This window comes from Crocodylus siamensis, chromosome 12 (genome assembly GCF_052110815.1).
Source record: "Crocodylus siamensis isolate JL-2025a chromosome 12, ASM5211081v1, whole genome shotgun sequence".
NCBI classification, from domain to species: domain Eukaryota; kingdom Metazoa; phylum Chordata; order Crocodylia; family Crocodylidae; genus Crocodylus; species Crocodylus siamensis.
The window spans coordinates 45,405,752-45,421,191 of NC_143406.1; the positions used below are offsets into that span (position 1 = coordinate 45,405,752).

The 15,440-nt window shown below is 45.7% G+C and overlaps 1 protein-coding gene across 2 annotated transcripts in view; it reads left to right on the forward strand.

Moving 5' to 3' along the window:
* Nucleotides 1-15,440, forward strand: part of USP22 (ubiquitin specific peptidase 22) — a 180,406-nt gene that overhangs the window by 160,273 nt on the left and 4,693 nt on the right. For both annotated transcript variants that reach the window (XM_090024813.1, XM_090024814.1), the window contains 5 exons: nucleotides 1,115-1,220; nucleotides 2,942-3,100; nucleotides 9,422-9,548; nucleotides 13,670-13,761; nucleotides 15,169-15,231. In XM_090024813.1, the coding sequence (XP_089880939.1) occupies nucleotides 1,115-1,220; nucleotides 2,942-3,100; nucleotides 9,422-9,548; nucleotides 13,670-13,761; nucleotides 15,169-15,231 (547 nt within the window). The remainder of the gene's footprint in view (nucleotides 1-1,114; nucleotides 1,221-2,941; nucleotides 3,101-9,421; nucleotides 9,549-13,669; nucleotides 13,762-15,168; nucleotides 15,232-15,440) is intronic.

The window sequence follows — 15,440 nt, forward strand, 5'->3', positions numbered from 1 at the left end:
TGGGTTCAAAACACTGGTGGCAACAAAAGACCTACAAGAAATAAGCACTTTAAGCTTTAATTTATCCTCACTGTGCCATTGTATTTTAGAAAAATATGTCAGTCATCCCCATTTTACTGAAGGGGGCACTACGGCACAGAACCCAAAGCCACAAAGGCCGGAGCTGTTGAATTGTAGGTTATTAGCCCAATGTTCTCATTGCCCAGACCACATTTCTGTGACTGCTGCATTCAATTAATTGTGTTAGGCATCCAATTATGAAATCAGCTGCTCTTCCATGGGTAGCAATACTTGGAAGATGGGCACTCATGCTCACCACCCTTAGAAGTATGTCCATGTTAGTTCCTCCATAAAGACATTTGAACAGACCTGACCTGTCGTACAGTAAATGCCCTGGAGGGGTGGCTAAGCTACCTCTCATTCTCTTACTGATAAAACTTCAGAGCAGCAGGGCCGTGTGCATGCTGAGAGGATAGGGGCCAGACGCCAGGCGAAGGTTAATGGAGCCTTCACGCAACCTTAGTCCTTTTCTCTGTGAAACTGATTAAGGAAACACCCTTAGAAATGGCTGTTGCCATCGTCTCCGGAAGCCTGTCCTTTAAATTCATGCAAGAAAATAACATGCAATTGTGTGTCCTAAGTGGAAATCACTGCTTCTCCGCTAAAGGCTGGCCATTAATTTAACTGCAGATGTCACTCAGTGGCCCTGTTCTTGAAGTTTAAATAGTCATTTTCATTAACCACCTTGGCAACAACGCCAGCTTGGGAGCCAGTCCTCACACCAGACAGAGGGGGGCAAATCTTCCGACAAAGCAAGACTGGCCTGTTTCAAGGTAAAGAAGATTGGCTGGTTATTCACCCAGCTTTGGAGCCCCATTCCTGTTGAAACAGTCAAGTGCATTTAATACCTTCTGGATATTTTATATTCTGAAAGGCCTTTTCTGTTTTGTTGGTTTGGTTGGCTTGTTTCTTTCCTGGGTTTCTTACATAAAGAGCATCTGTGAGACTCCAAACCTGTGGTATACATGTAAGATGTTGAATGCACGGCTCCAGGCAAACCACAGCTCATCTGAGGGTTTTTAGCTTTTGAGCCTTTTCTTTTGCTTTCCTTCAGGTGATGATAATGGAAAGAAGGCCAACAACCCCAACCACTGTAACTGCATCATAGACCAAATCTTCACAGGCGGACTGCAATCTGATGTCACGTGTCAAGTCTGCCAGTGAGTTTAATGTTATTATTTCTGTATTCAGACACAAAGGGGTTAATCTGCCAATGCAGGAGCAGACAGACTTTCCTTCTTATCCCATCAATAAAATATCAGCAGGATTCCAGTAGGACCAGAACTGTTCACATACAGCGTCAGCTAAATGTAAGCGATTCAAAGGCAAGCGTAGATCAAGGCACAGTGAAAAATCTACCTGGAAAAGTACCAAAAAGATTATGGGTTTCTACCAATTAGGTTAGTGTTTTATTGGCCTGCCAAATGTTCATTTCAGAAGTCAGAAGAGGAGAGCTCCATGAGCAATTGTTTTTTGATGGAGAATATGTAGCTGCCATCAGATTTGAAGTGAAATGACTCCAGTATTCATCCATGTTATTATTTTTCTTAAGTTTCAAGCCTCAAATCTCAGAAGGTTTCCAGAAGGCTGGTATTACATAAACTCAGGTACTGGGAAATAAAAGCTTACAGGAGTCAGGAGAAAAATGTTTTCTGTTCTATGCAATTGGACAAGGGCTCTTGCTTCAAGCAAATGGACATCACTGTGGTATATAGAAGTAGGAGTGCCAGTACATTTTTGTTTTTGTTGTCCTGATCAAGTATTCCCAACAATCACCTGCACTGTCCTGCAAATAGATGGCTATAGTCCGCTCGTTTTAATCTGTTTTTGTATTTAATTTTCTGGACAAGCCTGCAGAGGCTTCACCACAAAAATGATAGAGAATCGTAGAAAAATGTGTTGAATGGAGATGTTTTCCTTGAGGAACCACAGAGTCCATACATGATGATAGAGCTTCTTGTGGAAGCTGCTAGTGGAATAATGTATTATGCCAAAATTAAAAGAAACGTTAACAAAGTTAAGGTGGAATTAGAAATTCCTTTTTTTTTAATTTAAAATATTTTGTATCAGTGAAGCTGAATGAAAGGAGGAAAGGTTATAAACTCAAGGAGGTTTTTAGTAAAAGAGAGTGAAGGAAACAAAAAGGAAAATTCAGTGGTTGGAGCCAAACATGCCATAATCTGAATGCTTAAGGAGGGCCACGTGCTCTGAGGGACTTCTCCCATCATCTTCTACTTATTTGCTTATCTTGAGCCATCCCCTAGAAAAATACGAACAAGAACATAGTATATTTTTTGATTCTGTTACTCTCTAAGGTCTCAACTTCCAAATACCGTGGTAGATCCTTGCATGAACCATTAAGTTCCACATGGCACACCATAGCAGAGCTAGGATTTTTGTCTGGATACAGCTAGTACAGAGTCGAAGTTCTGTGTCCCAGGCCAAGAACTGCTGCACTAGTTTATTTGTATGGAGACATTCAGTTATCAAGATGAGCTTTTGCCTGACCAGGCCATGGCAGTGACAGGGCCAGATTTTGCATCTCTAAATAGCCCAGCCAGTTGGTCCTAAATCACTGGGTTCCATTAGGTAGTAAACTGTACCAAATTTATATCCTGCATCCAATATGTGCAATAAATTTCTTAAAATGTATAGTTCTCCCTTTTATATTTTTTTAAATAGATCTCCAGCAAAGGAATTGGCTGTATAAATAATGAATGCTGTTTTGTTGCACATGCTTTCTGTGACCTGGGCGCCCTCTAGGGGCGAAGTAGAACTGATTGCTTTTTCTTGTAACTGTGTAGTTTGCACCCTACAAGAGGTGATGTTTTGGAGATAGTTATTTTTAACTCCGGCAGCTAAATGTTCAACTGTTTTCCAGTGGTGTTTCCACAACAATAGACCCATTTTGGGACATCAGTTTGGATTTGCCAGGCTCCTCCACTCCGTTCTGGCCACTGAGTCCTGGGAGCGATGGCAGTGTGGTGAATGGGGAGAGCCATGTATCGGGCACCACCACGCTCACAGACTGCTTGCGAAGGTATGAAATGGGCATGACAGAATTTAGCTGGGGCAATCATCTTGCTTGCTTCAGTTGTCTACAAGTGAGGAATAGCAGCAACCAGCAAGGGGAACAAGCACATCTTATACAGCGTTATCCTTGAACCACTTTGTAGTGCCTTAAACTCAGAGTGAAAAGGAGCCAAAAGAACCTCATGTTTAACAAGAGCTAAATAAGAACAGTTGTCTTCAGTGGGCAATAAAGTTGAGTCTGAGTCCAGCATCCTGGGAATGAAACTTCCACCACAGTTAGCCCCAAATGCCCTCCTTTCTGTTGCTTTCAGCAGAGACCAGGGGTCAAATGGGCCATGAAAACTGACTTCCCCATTGACTCCTGGAGGTAGTTGATCTAAACCAAGCAGCACTCACAAGTACAGCCCAGCCTAGACCAACGAGCGGAACATATACACAGGTAAGCAACAGAGGCCAGGGCAATGTTGTGATTAGGGGCCAGTGCACACATCCACAGGAGGCCTCAAATGCCTCTACACAAACGCTCGTAGTATGGGAAACAAGCAAAAGGAACTTCCCTTCCTGCTAGCTGACACCAACCCAGACATAGTGGGGCTCACTGAAACGTGGTAGGACCCAACGCACGACTGGACGGTGAATATCAAGGGCTATAGGCTGTACAGGAGGGACAGGACAGGGAGGCAAGGCGGGGGTGTGATGCTCTACGTTAAGCAGGAATACACATCCTCATCAGGTAGCACAGAGTCAGAGGAAGGGCACACGGAAATGCTCTGGGTTAGAATACAAGGCAGTCGAGGGGAGAGAGACTTAATGGTGGGGGTCTACTACAGACCACCCAACCATGGGGAAGAGCTAGACCAGGAATTCTTAAGTCAGTTCACGGAGGTCGTTAGGTCAAAGGACGCAGTCATCGTGGGTGACCTGAACTTTTCAGACATCTGCTGGGAAGAGCAGTCAGCCAGGTCTGACCACTCACATAGGTCCCTAGCCCAAATGCAGGACCTCCATCTAGCCCAGGAGGTGCACAGCCCCACCAGGGAAGACACCTTGTTGGACCCGGTGCTGGCCACGGGTGACGACCTGGTAAGGGGGCTGTGGGTGCTCGACCACCTGGGTGACAGCGATCATCGCCTGCTGGGATTCACCATCCAGCGCAAGGTGGCAAAGGCCTGCAGCAAGGCAGCAGCCCTAGATTTCAGGAGGGCGGACTTCAATGAGCTAAGGAGAATAGTTGGGGGAAGCACTGAGGTCCTGGAGGGGAGGGGAGCCAGGTGTCCAAGAAGAGTGGTCGCTCCTTAAGGAGAGGATCCTCCAAGCCCAAAGGGAGGTAATCCCAACACGGATCAAAGGGAGCAGGAGGGCACAAAAGCCCCCATGGCTCACCAGAAGCATCCGGGAATGTCTCCTAGCTAAAAGGGAGGTGCACACCCGATGGCGGGGGGGGGGCATCCCCAGGGAGGACTATAATGCCGTTGCTCAGGGATGGAGAGGGGCAGTCAGGAAGGCCAAGGCAGAGATGGGACCAGGACTAGCTTCTCGGATCAAGGACAACAAGAAGTCCTTTTTTAAATACACAGGGGGCAAAAAGAAAGTACTGGGTAACGTGGGGCCTCTGCAAGACACGCTGGGAAATGTGGTTGTCACACCAGATGACAAAGCTAACCTATTTAACGACTTCTTTGCCTCCGTTTTCCTGAGCAGGGACCGGATCAGCCCCCCCCACTGCGCCCCCCTCAGGCCCCAAGGAGGCGCACCCAGGCCTAGGGTCCGTGAGGATCTAGTCAGGGAACTTCTGGAGGAACTGGATGTATTTAAATCAGCTGGTCCGGACGATCTCCACCCCCGAGTGCTGAGGGAATTGGCTGCAGTCACTGCGGGACCCCCGGCACGGCTGTACGAGCACTCATGGTGCTCTGGTGTGGTGCCAGAGGACTGGAAGAGGGCCAACATGGTTCCCATCTTCAAAAAGGGGAGGAAGGAGGACCTGGGAAACTAGAGGCCAGTTAGTCTTACCTCAATCCTGGGCAAGCTTTCTGAGAGAATTATTCTAGCACATGTCCACGAGGGGCCAGTGGGGGAGGTTATGCTTAGGGGCAACCAGCACGGGTTCATTAGCGGCAGGTCCTGTCAGACCAACCTGGTGGCCTTCTACAACCAGATCACCAAATCCTTAGATGCAGGGGTAGCAGTGGACATAGTCTTTCTGGACTTTCGGAAGGCCTTCGACAGTGTCTCTCACCCCGTTCTCATTAAGAAACTGGGGGGCTGTGGTGTCGCCAACTGGCTGGAGGGCCGCACCCAGAGAGCGGTGGTGGACGGGGCATGTTTGACCTGGAGGGATGTGGGCAGTGGGGTCCCCCAGGGCTCGGTCTTCGGGCCCGCACTGTTCAACATCTTCATCGGTGATTTGGACGAGGGGGTAAAAAGCACCCTGTTCAAATTTGCTGATGACACTAAGATGTGGGGGGATGTGGGGACGCTAGAAGGGAGGAATAGGCTGCAATTGGACCTAGACAGGTTACAGGGGTGGGCGGACGAGAACAGGATGGGATTCAACACTGACAAGTCCAAGGTGCTGTACCTGGGGAGGAAGAACCGGCGCCATACCTATAGGTTGGGAAACTCCCTTCTCATCAGGGCAGAGGCAGAAAAGGATCTTGGAGTCATCATTGATGCCAGGATGAACATGGGCCGGCAGTGTGGGGACGCAGTCAGGAAGGCCAACCGCACCTTGTCCTGCATCCACAGATGCATCTCGAGCAGGTCCAGGGAGGTGATCCTCCCCCTCTACGCGGCACTGGTCAGGCCGCAGCTGGAGTACTGCGTCCGGTTCTGGGTGCCCCACTTCAGGAGGGATGTCGACAGCATGGAGCGGGTCCAGAGGAGGCCACTTGCACAATCAGGGGGCAGGAGGGCAGGCCCTACGAGGAGAGGCGACGGGACCTGAACCTGTTCAGCCTCCACAAGAGAAGGCTGAGGGGGATCTAGTGGCCTGTTACAAACTAGTCAGGGGGGACCAGCAGGGATTGGGGAAGTCCCTGTTCCCCCGTGCACTACCAGGAGTGACCAGGAATAACGGTCACAAGCTGGCAGAGGGTAGATTTAGGTTAGATATCAGGAGGCGCTACTTCACGGTCAGGGCGGCTAGGGTCTGGAACCAACTTCCAAGAGAAGTGGTGCTGGCTCCTACCCTGGGGGTCTTTAAGAGGAGGCGAGATGTACACCTTGCTGGGGTTGTCTGACCCCAGTACTCTTTCCTGCCATGGCAGGGGGTCGGACTAGATGATCTGCTCAGGTCCCTTCCGACCCGACCAAATATAAAACTATGAAAGTCTGGTGCATGCAGAGTAAGAGAACCTGTAGTGGTGGTTCCTGCTCTGCAGACACAGGACTTCCTTCTCCAGAGCTGTCAGTGTAGGGAGGCCCTGTTATAAACATGAACTTGGCTTCTGAGAAACTTGTTTCTAAAACTAACTCGAAACAAAAATGTTTGAGTGGAGGCTGAACTCCATTTCTAATCTGGGCTGTTATGAAGTAGAGTACTGGGATAGATGCTTCTCCTAACTGTTTTGCACTGTGTTAGTGAGAAACTATAGAGTCATAGTAACAGTGAAAGTCTTAACTCAGACGCCTTGTTTTTATTGGCTCAGGTTATCAAAAACTGTTACAGCAGGTTACTGTTTGAAACTGCAGAAAAGTATATTTTTAAAAATCTCCTGATGGCCTTAGTACAGGAGTGCAAAACATATGGCCTATGGGCTGGATTTGGCTCGTGGAACCATTGTCTCCGACTCACCAGCAGTGCATTGCCCCTCAGGTTTGCAGTGCTACCTGCCCCTGGCATTTTGTCAGCCAGCTAGAGCTTCATGCCATCGGGAGTGGTATGGAGCTGGGGCATGTGGCTACATGGAGCAGCATTCATGCAGCTGCCCACTTCCAGCTCAGTGCTGCTGCCCAACGGCACAGATCTCTGGCCAGCCAAGTAGCATCAGGAACGTGTGGCAGGACAGGTTCGGGGACATGCAGCTGCACAGAGCCATATTCGTTCAGCAGAGAGATGGGAACACACCTCAAGGAGTCAGGAACATGACTGCGCTCCACACCCGCAGCTTTGTGCCACTGCCTAGCCAGAGTTTTGCACTGCCATGTGCCTCTGGCTTCGCGTGCACACATGCAACTCCATGCAGCCCCATGCCCCCAGACCCACCTGACCAAATGCAGTCTCATGGATCTGGCCTGGGAACAGTCCCTACAATCTGGATCCAGGCCCCAGCCCAGGGTGAGCTTGACATCCTTGCCTTTGAAGAGAAGTTACAACGTATAGTATCATACACAACCATCCTGATGGTTGTTTAAAACAAACAAACAATAGGAATTGATTTATGATAATTTCTGCAGAGAGAAATTATGCATTAGGGTAGAACTACTATTATGCCTAGTTTAATCCTGTTGATGCTTAAGGCAGCTAAATAGACATCCCTCAAAAAGACTTCATAGCACAAGGATGCGGTGTGCTACATTATGATCTAGGGAAGAGTCAAATGTAAAGTGTGATTTTGATCCCGTTGTAATGTGTAGGGGACCAAATAAGTCACTCCCAGTTGCTGATGCTACAATGTGGGGGAAGAGATGCAAAAACACGAGCCTTTAAAAAAATCCAGAGACAATTCTGAGGTAGAGACAGAGAGATAGGGAGGCAACAAATGTGACTACAGATTAGGTGCATCTGGTCCTGCTTCCTGGATTAAAGGAGTAATCCAGCATCAGATTTCTCAACTCTGAAGGTTTCAAGAATGTGGATTAAGTAAAACCAGAGATGAGAAGTGACTAAATCCATTAAGAAAGCCTACAGCAGAGGCAAATCAAAAACAGGGGTGGATGAATTCTGGTAAGGCGCCAGAAGTGGTGAGGAGTAGAATTACAGGAAAAAGGTGATGTGAAAGGAAAAATATTCTGATTCAAAGATACCACTGAGGTTTCTGGATTTATGAGCTAAGTTGAAGGCAGATGGTAAGAGAGGCCTTTCTTGGCCAAAAAGAGGGTTCGTTGACGCATCAGATAACAGCAAGTTCTGATACAGCAAAGGGCCAACAGTAGATTGAATAGCAGAGGAGGAGACGAGGCAGGTGGAAGATGGGGTGGCTGTCACCCAGCAGTGACGGCTCAGTTCAGCACTAGCTGGAAGGAAAACAGATTGAATAGACAAGTAGACAAGGCCAGAAATATGGAGGCAATTTATGGCAGAGGTTACGTGAGCCTTTGGACAGTTGAAAAGGAGCATTTAGCGGAAGGAGTCAGATCAAAATGTGGCTTACTGAGAGTCCCTTGATCAAGACAAATCAGGAAAGCCATTACTGCAATGGCCTCAGATAAAATGAGAACAAAATAAGATCAGTGATCAGAATCAATACCTCTTGGTCCTTGAGTCTGACAGTCTGCAGTTGTCTGAAATGCAGCTTAATGTGTCTTAGCACAAAAACCTTAAAGCAAGCACGGGGAGGGGGTGTTTGCCTGTGTACAGTGTGGAAGTTTACATTTGGAATTACTGGAATTGAAGCCTGTTCCCCTTGTCTTTCCTCTGGTGAATGATTTAACTTAATATCGGGATCACTGAAGCCTAAAAGTTTTTTGTTGGGTTTTTTTTTAAAATGTATTTCTGTGAGAATGTATATGTGATAATAGCGTTTTGTCTTTGATTTCCCATGTGCTAACTGTTTCTGCCTCATAAGCTCCATCAAGCCGTTTAAAAAAAACCTCTGCCTGATCTCATCAATGAGCAATCAGCTTTTCAAAGTTGGGTTTTGAATGTAAAACTTTTAGTTGCCATTAATGTTTTTCTTTAAAAATACTTTGAACTTGAAAGGAACTCTGTGCACACAAACCTGTCTCGTTCCAGAGTTCTCGCCCCGGCTCCCCAGGGCTGTGGGCTGAAACGGCATGGAACTCATCCACGTTTTTTGGACAAGCTGTGGGCTGGAGACTGGCATGAAACTTGTCCATGTTTTTTGGTTTTGAAAACAGAAGATCTGTGCAGCCTGTGTAAAAAGGAACTGCTCTGTTGTGGTGGATGAGCAAACATTCCAGCCCCTTCCTCCGCCACTGCTGCATTTCAGGGCAGATTGCCCAAGTTGAAGGTCTGACATGGAAATCTGAACCGTGGCGCTCTTCTGTTCGTAGGGCTTTTTTTTGTTTCATTGTCACTTAAAAGCTGTAAGCATCATCTCCTGTAGCGTCAAGGGGCCACAGGTGGAAGTGACAACTGTTTTCCAGATGTGCCGACAGTAATTTGCCTACATTGTGCATCCCCTTCCTTCTTAATATTTTATAGGTTTACAAGGCCAGAACATCTAGGAAGCAGTGCCAAAATCAAATGTAGTGGTTGCCATAGTTACCAGGAATCTACCAAACAACTCACTATGAAGAAATTACCCATTGTGGCCTGTTTTCATCTCAAAGTAAGTTCACAAAGGGCAGGGTAGCTGAGAGAGTACAGACTCTGCTCCAGGAGGATAAATTGAGCTTCTGAAGATCTTTTTTATTTGGAACTCCGCTGTAGCAAATGTATTGTAACATTAACAAGTTTAAAGGCCTGATGGCTTGCCTTTCCAGCTGTATTTTATATTATGGTACCCCACAAAATAGCACTTAGAAATGAAGAGGTAACAGAATTTCTGAACCAACCCAAAAAACTAATCCCTAGAAGCACATGCTCCTCCTGCACAACAGAATGATTACTCACAAGCCACACAGAGCAAGAAGGGAAATAAAGATATCCTGAGCTTTAGCTGGAAGAGGGCCATACATGTACTCAGTACGTTGAAGGGAAAAAATGCCAAAATATGAGACTGCAATACAGTTACAGTCTACAGAGGCTTCCTGTAACTTCCCAGCCAGTTCTCTTAAGATTACCCTGTGGTGGTTGTTAGCAATTTCAACCCAATTGATGTCAGATTCTGTGATGGGTAATAATGTAATAGATGGTCCCTCAGGTAGTTCAGCCCTGTGCTATTTATGGCTTTAACTACAAATAATATGATTATGATTCACAGGGAAGCAGGCAGGCAGTGCAGCGCATGGGTGTTTTTCTGACAGGCAGAGAGCCTCATGAGCAGTACCAGAATATGTTGCAGTAGCATCTGTCATAGTTACAGAGCTAACTGCATTTCTGATCCCTCTTGGCTTTTCACATGCACACCCACCCTCTGACCCAACTCCCAGTCTCAAGGGAGTTTCAAAAAGCCTGAGCCTGAATTGATTCAATCTTTGCAAGTTAATCTAAGATGGCTAGGCTGAATCAGTTTGTAACTGTGCAGGCATCCCCTCTGGAATGACAAAATGCAGGCACATGCCTGCAGTGGCTCAGGCTAGAAGCCCGGGGGGCGCTAGCACAGCCCTCCCTTCTGTTCTGCAGTGCTGAGCGGAGTGGGGCCTGGCCAGGCCCTGGCAGGAGGCTCTGATTAGAGACTGGTTCCCCCTTTTCTTACCAACTCAAGAGGGAATTGATAACACAGTGTTTATCACCCCATTAAGAAAGCAACAGAGGGACATTACCAGCTACCTATTGATTCTGCCTTTGTCCTGTCTGCCAAAGCATGGACTGTAACCAGCATGTGGTCTGCTAGCTAATGCTGAGAGGTGTCTGTGTAAAGCAGAGGGAGGAGGGGAGCCGGGGGAAGTCAGGCAGATGCCTGCAGTCTCTGCCAGAGCTGCAGCCAGGGAGCAGAGGGGAGGGGCCAGCCCTGCTATGACGCAGAGAGCCCCACCCAGCCAGAGAGCATGCCGGGATGCTGGGGGAGTCTGATTTAACTTAAACCAGCAGGGAGTCAGGGACAGACGTTGCATAAACTGATTTGACCCAAATCACTTAAGTGTGATACTACATTCAGCCAAGTTTTTCTCAAACTGGTTTCAGTCACTTTCAAACCAGTTTATGTGCACTGAACATCTGCTCTGCTACAGGTTTAAATCAGTTTCTGATCACTTCAGCCGGTTTATGTGTAATGTCTGTTCCTAGCCAAGTTACCGCCTCTCCCAGGGTAGAATTGTGCAGTTCTCCAGGTCTCTGACTGGGTCGTGGGCTGTGGTCACAAGGCACTATCCACAAGCATCTCAACAGGCATGACTTTGGTTTTGGTCCTTGTCATCCTCTTTGTGGGAGCAATGACAGTGGTAGCTAATCACCAGGCAGCCTTGTATATTAAGGCATGGTTTTACTCAGAACCAAATGTATCCAAGGAAACCAACCTTAAAACAATAAAAAGCCTGTATTTATATACCAGGGGTATCCTTAGTTGCTTCCCCAGGGCTTGCATCTCTGGCTTCTGTGTCGGTCTCTCTCACCAAGCGCACCTACTCATCCTGTCCGCCCCACACAAAGGAGTCTCTGGAGGGTCCTTTTAACTGCTCTAGTATCTGTTTGATCTCAGCAAAACAGCTGTGTCACTTCAGGCTGGAGCCTAGAAGTAGATGATTGCCTTGGAATTGCCCCCAGAACATTTGTTGAGAGCTTGTTTCTCTCTAGCTATTGTGTTGGTTTCCTGCTTACTTTTTTAGCAGTCTAGCCTCCTGTTTAGCTGTTCATACTGTTATATATATCAGTAGAACCATGCTGCATAGTTCAGTTGGAATATAACATATTCCACTAGAACCATACAGTATCTTTATCACACCAGGCCACGTACGCTGTTATAAAACTATTACAGATCAGTATTCTTAGATTGCACAACTCCACATCGGCTACAGCTGCAGCCTGCAAATGGTTTTCTGGAGTTGGCCTATATAAAAACACTTGTGGCTGTGCATTGCAGAGGTCAAAAAGGCATGGAACATCACAGCGAGATCCACATCCAAAGGAAAAGATTACTGTTCCTCCCTAATGTAGGAATAAAAATAACTGTTTTATGATAGTCGAAACATGAGCTTCTACATTGGAGTTAGGGTCAGAAGTTACTTGTAATTCATGAATCTGCTTGATCTGCTCAGGCCAAGCCAGTTGATGGACCACAACAAAACCCTCTCACCGTTTCCCACACCTGCCAGCATTTCCTAACTCGCGTCTAAGAGACGTTGAGTTTCAACTGGCTATTGCACATCTGTGCCCCAGTCACTGTCAAGCAACAGGACAGTCCTCCAAGGTGATATTGGCCTAATCAGGACAGGCAGTAATGCAGTTTGCGCCTCCTCCCCTACCCCAGCTGCTCTGAAATGGTCTGCTTAACGGAAAGATTGCTTTCAAGATGACTTGCTTGTTTTTCTTAGCAAAGTAGCGGAAAGAAGTGCTCAGAAGGTGAGGCTGCTCCCTGAGCAAGACAGCATGAATGAGAGCGTAGGGAAGACATTTCGTCACAGTTCAGCATTTGTGTAGCCATCGCAAGTGAAGATTTTTGAAAATAAGTGATTTTCTCTACAAGCGATTTTGTTGCCCTGTCTGTTCAGTATTGAGATGTAACAACATTTCATGCATCAAGCCAGATTTGCAACAGCTCTATACCAATATCTGTAGACTCCAACAGCTGTTGTAATGATAAATTGTAAGTTATTTATGGTTTAGCAAATATCAAAATCATCATGGAGGGCATATGTTCTGACATAGTTCATAATGCAATTAAAAAGATGAATGGAGAACCAGAAGTATATAAGTCTTAAGTTTTTGACATCCTGATCTGCTACTGGGGAATTGTTACAGCATTGCAGACAGAGAATAATTAACTAGGAGAGTAAATATAACAGAAGTTCTGAGAAATAGGGAAAGTGGCCTTCTTTAAATAGAAACCCACTCATCACTTCCTGCTATTTGTTCCAGTTTGGTGTTCAGAGTATGATGAAAGAATGACATTGTATTGCAAACTCATTTCTCCATTTAGGAGAAGAGAGAAAGATTTTTTTTTTTTTTTAACTTTTCTTCCTTTTGGTCCTTATTTTGATTTAGATTTCCTTTGCACAGGTGACTGACAAAGGTGCTGGTCTCTTGAAATGATTTCTTGCCTGATTGAATTGGTCTTATGGCATAGCTAAAGGCATAGCTGTCACCAGAACACTTTAATCCCAAGTTTGTAAGCTGCCAGTTACCATATGTTTGTGACTAGCATAATGACACCCTGGCTTGCTTGAGTTTTCTGGGTGTCGCCTCAGCAGAAGTGCCTCTCATAACCAAAACTGCTCATAATTGTGTCTGGCTCAACACTTAGGTCACCCATTCCATGTAGCAAGCTTTCACCTCTTAGATTCCTAGATGTAGGGTTGGAAGGGACCTTGTAGATCTTCTAGTCTGACCCCCTGCCCTGGGCAGGAGAGAAAACTGTGCTCAAATGACCCCAGCTGGGTAACCTCTTCTTTTATAGAGGTATTTATTTTCTCCAAGAATTGGGATGTCCTGGGGAAAACATGTTACAAGTGTTTTTTGAACTTACCAATATATAGATTCTACCAGAAAAATATTCATTCATTTTAGTACCCCTTTCCTGCTGCATGCTGTTCTTCTTTGGTTTTTTCTTACTCCCTATATGAGATGCATACAAGGAAAGAAAATGAGTCTCTTCTAAAACCAAATAAAAACCCTTCCATTTTCTGTCTTCAGCGGTTTGAACATTCAGCTAAGCTGAGGCGAAAGATCACTACATACGTCTCCTTCCCATTGGAGCTGGACATGACACCATTTATGGCTTCCAGGTATGTTCAAGGCTAAAAATCCCTCCAGAAACGAGGTTAATCTGGATACCAGTTGTGCATATTGTGAAAGGTGGAACATCCTTTGAGTTGGGGTTGTGGAACAGCGTGCATAGCAATGCATGTTCAGGGATATCCCTCCAAGTGTGTCTGTGCAAGGGTTTGCCCTGGTTTTGTGAAATCCATTTCAGAACAAACTTCAGTTGAACAGTGCATGTTGTCCACAAGCAAGGTCCTCCTCAGGCTTTTTAAAACTTAGTTTTCTCTTAATATTGGTTTAGCTTCAGAGTTGTAGTTAAATGACAGGGGCATCCATTCCTCACAGCATTAAAGATCCAGCAATCCTTTGGGACCGCACCTAGAGATCCAAACTTTCCCCTGCCCTCCCATGTATCTATAAACATGTATACAAGTTGAATTTAAAATCTCTTTCAGTGTCTGTTCAGATGCTGAGGGATCAAAAGAGAGCACAGTCCCCATTAATCAAAGGGCATGTTAGCTATTACGCTTGACCAGATGTAGGCAGACCATTTTCACCCCAAATATCAATCACAGAAACACAAACTTTTATGTAAAAAATCCTTCCATAAGAGTTTGGTTAAGTGATCTGGGACAATAAATACTTACTAAGTATTACAGTCAAACTATTAGTTTGTGGGGTGTTTTGAAAGATTAAGTTGTTATTATATAAATTTAATCTGAACCAGTAAAAGAACAATTTTAAAATCCTTTACCACAGAGAAACATAGGTATTGCTGCCAGGAAAGAGAAACAGCTCCAAACCTCCAGTAAATTGCCTGTGTGATATCAGAGAAAGTTATTTCATATTAGTGCATTCCTGTGTCTTTGAGGCTTTCCCGCTCCTCTGGGGAATTCTCTGTGGATAGACGAGATGGGTATTGATGGAAGGTCTCACATCTGATAGAATATAGTCATTATTACATCAGGGTAATAGGCGCTGGGTGTTTTTGTAGCAGGGGATTCAGGAGTCAGGGTTTCATCAGCCTCTGAAACCATAAGGGAAATTGTATTGCTGTAGTCAAAATTGCAACATATACTTTCAAGTCAGAACAAGGGAGGTTGACTCACCATAGTTCAAGGAGTTAATGTAATTAGAGAGTCAAATAAATCTTTCCTTGAGCTACCTTAAAGTTTGGAGACTCAGAAGCTGACTTAAGCATGTGCTTGCTCACAGGATGAGACCCTGTTGGGAGAAGAAATCCCATTTAGGTGCCACTGCTGCAAGCACAAATGAAGCATCCTTAGTGCTTAGCAAGCCACTTGTACCACTGACCATGGTCGTATTTATGTCTGGAGGCAGCAAACAGGCTCTCAGTGCCAGACGTGACCCCTTGCCTATGCTTGCAGTACTGCTGCTTTAAGTAACTGTTTTTTGTATTTTTGTTGCAGTAAAGAGAGCAGGATGAACGGGCAATACCAGCAGCCTACGGATAGTCTAAACAATGATAATAAGTAAGTGGTACACTTCAGTCCTCTCCTATTGTGCATGGCGGCTGGCTTTAGCAAGGTGAAATTGAATCTGGTCTGTGTCCTGCCGTGATAAGTGCATTGTTGTATTTTCCAGCACAGTCTGAACGATTGTGAAATAAAGCTTCATACTGCAGGTTTTACTTAGCCTTCATAGTTTTTGGCAACTCATGGTAGACTTAACACTAGTAGTG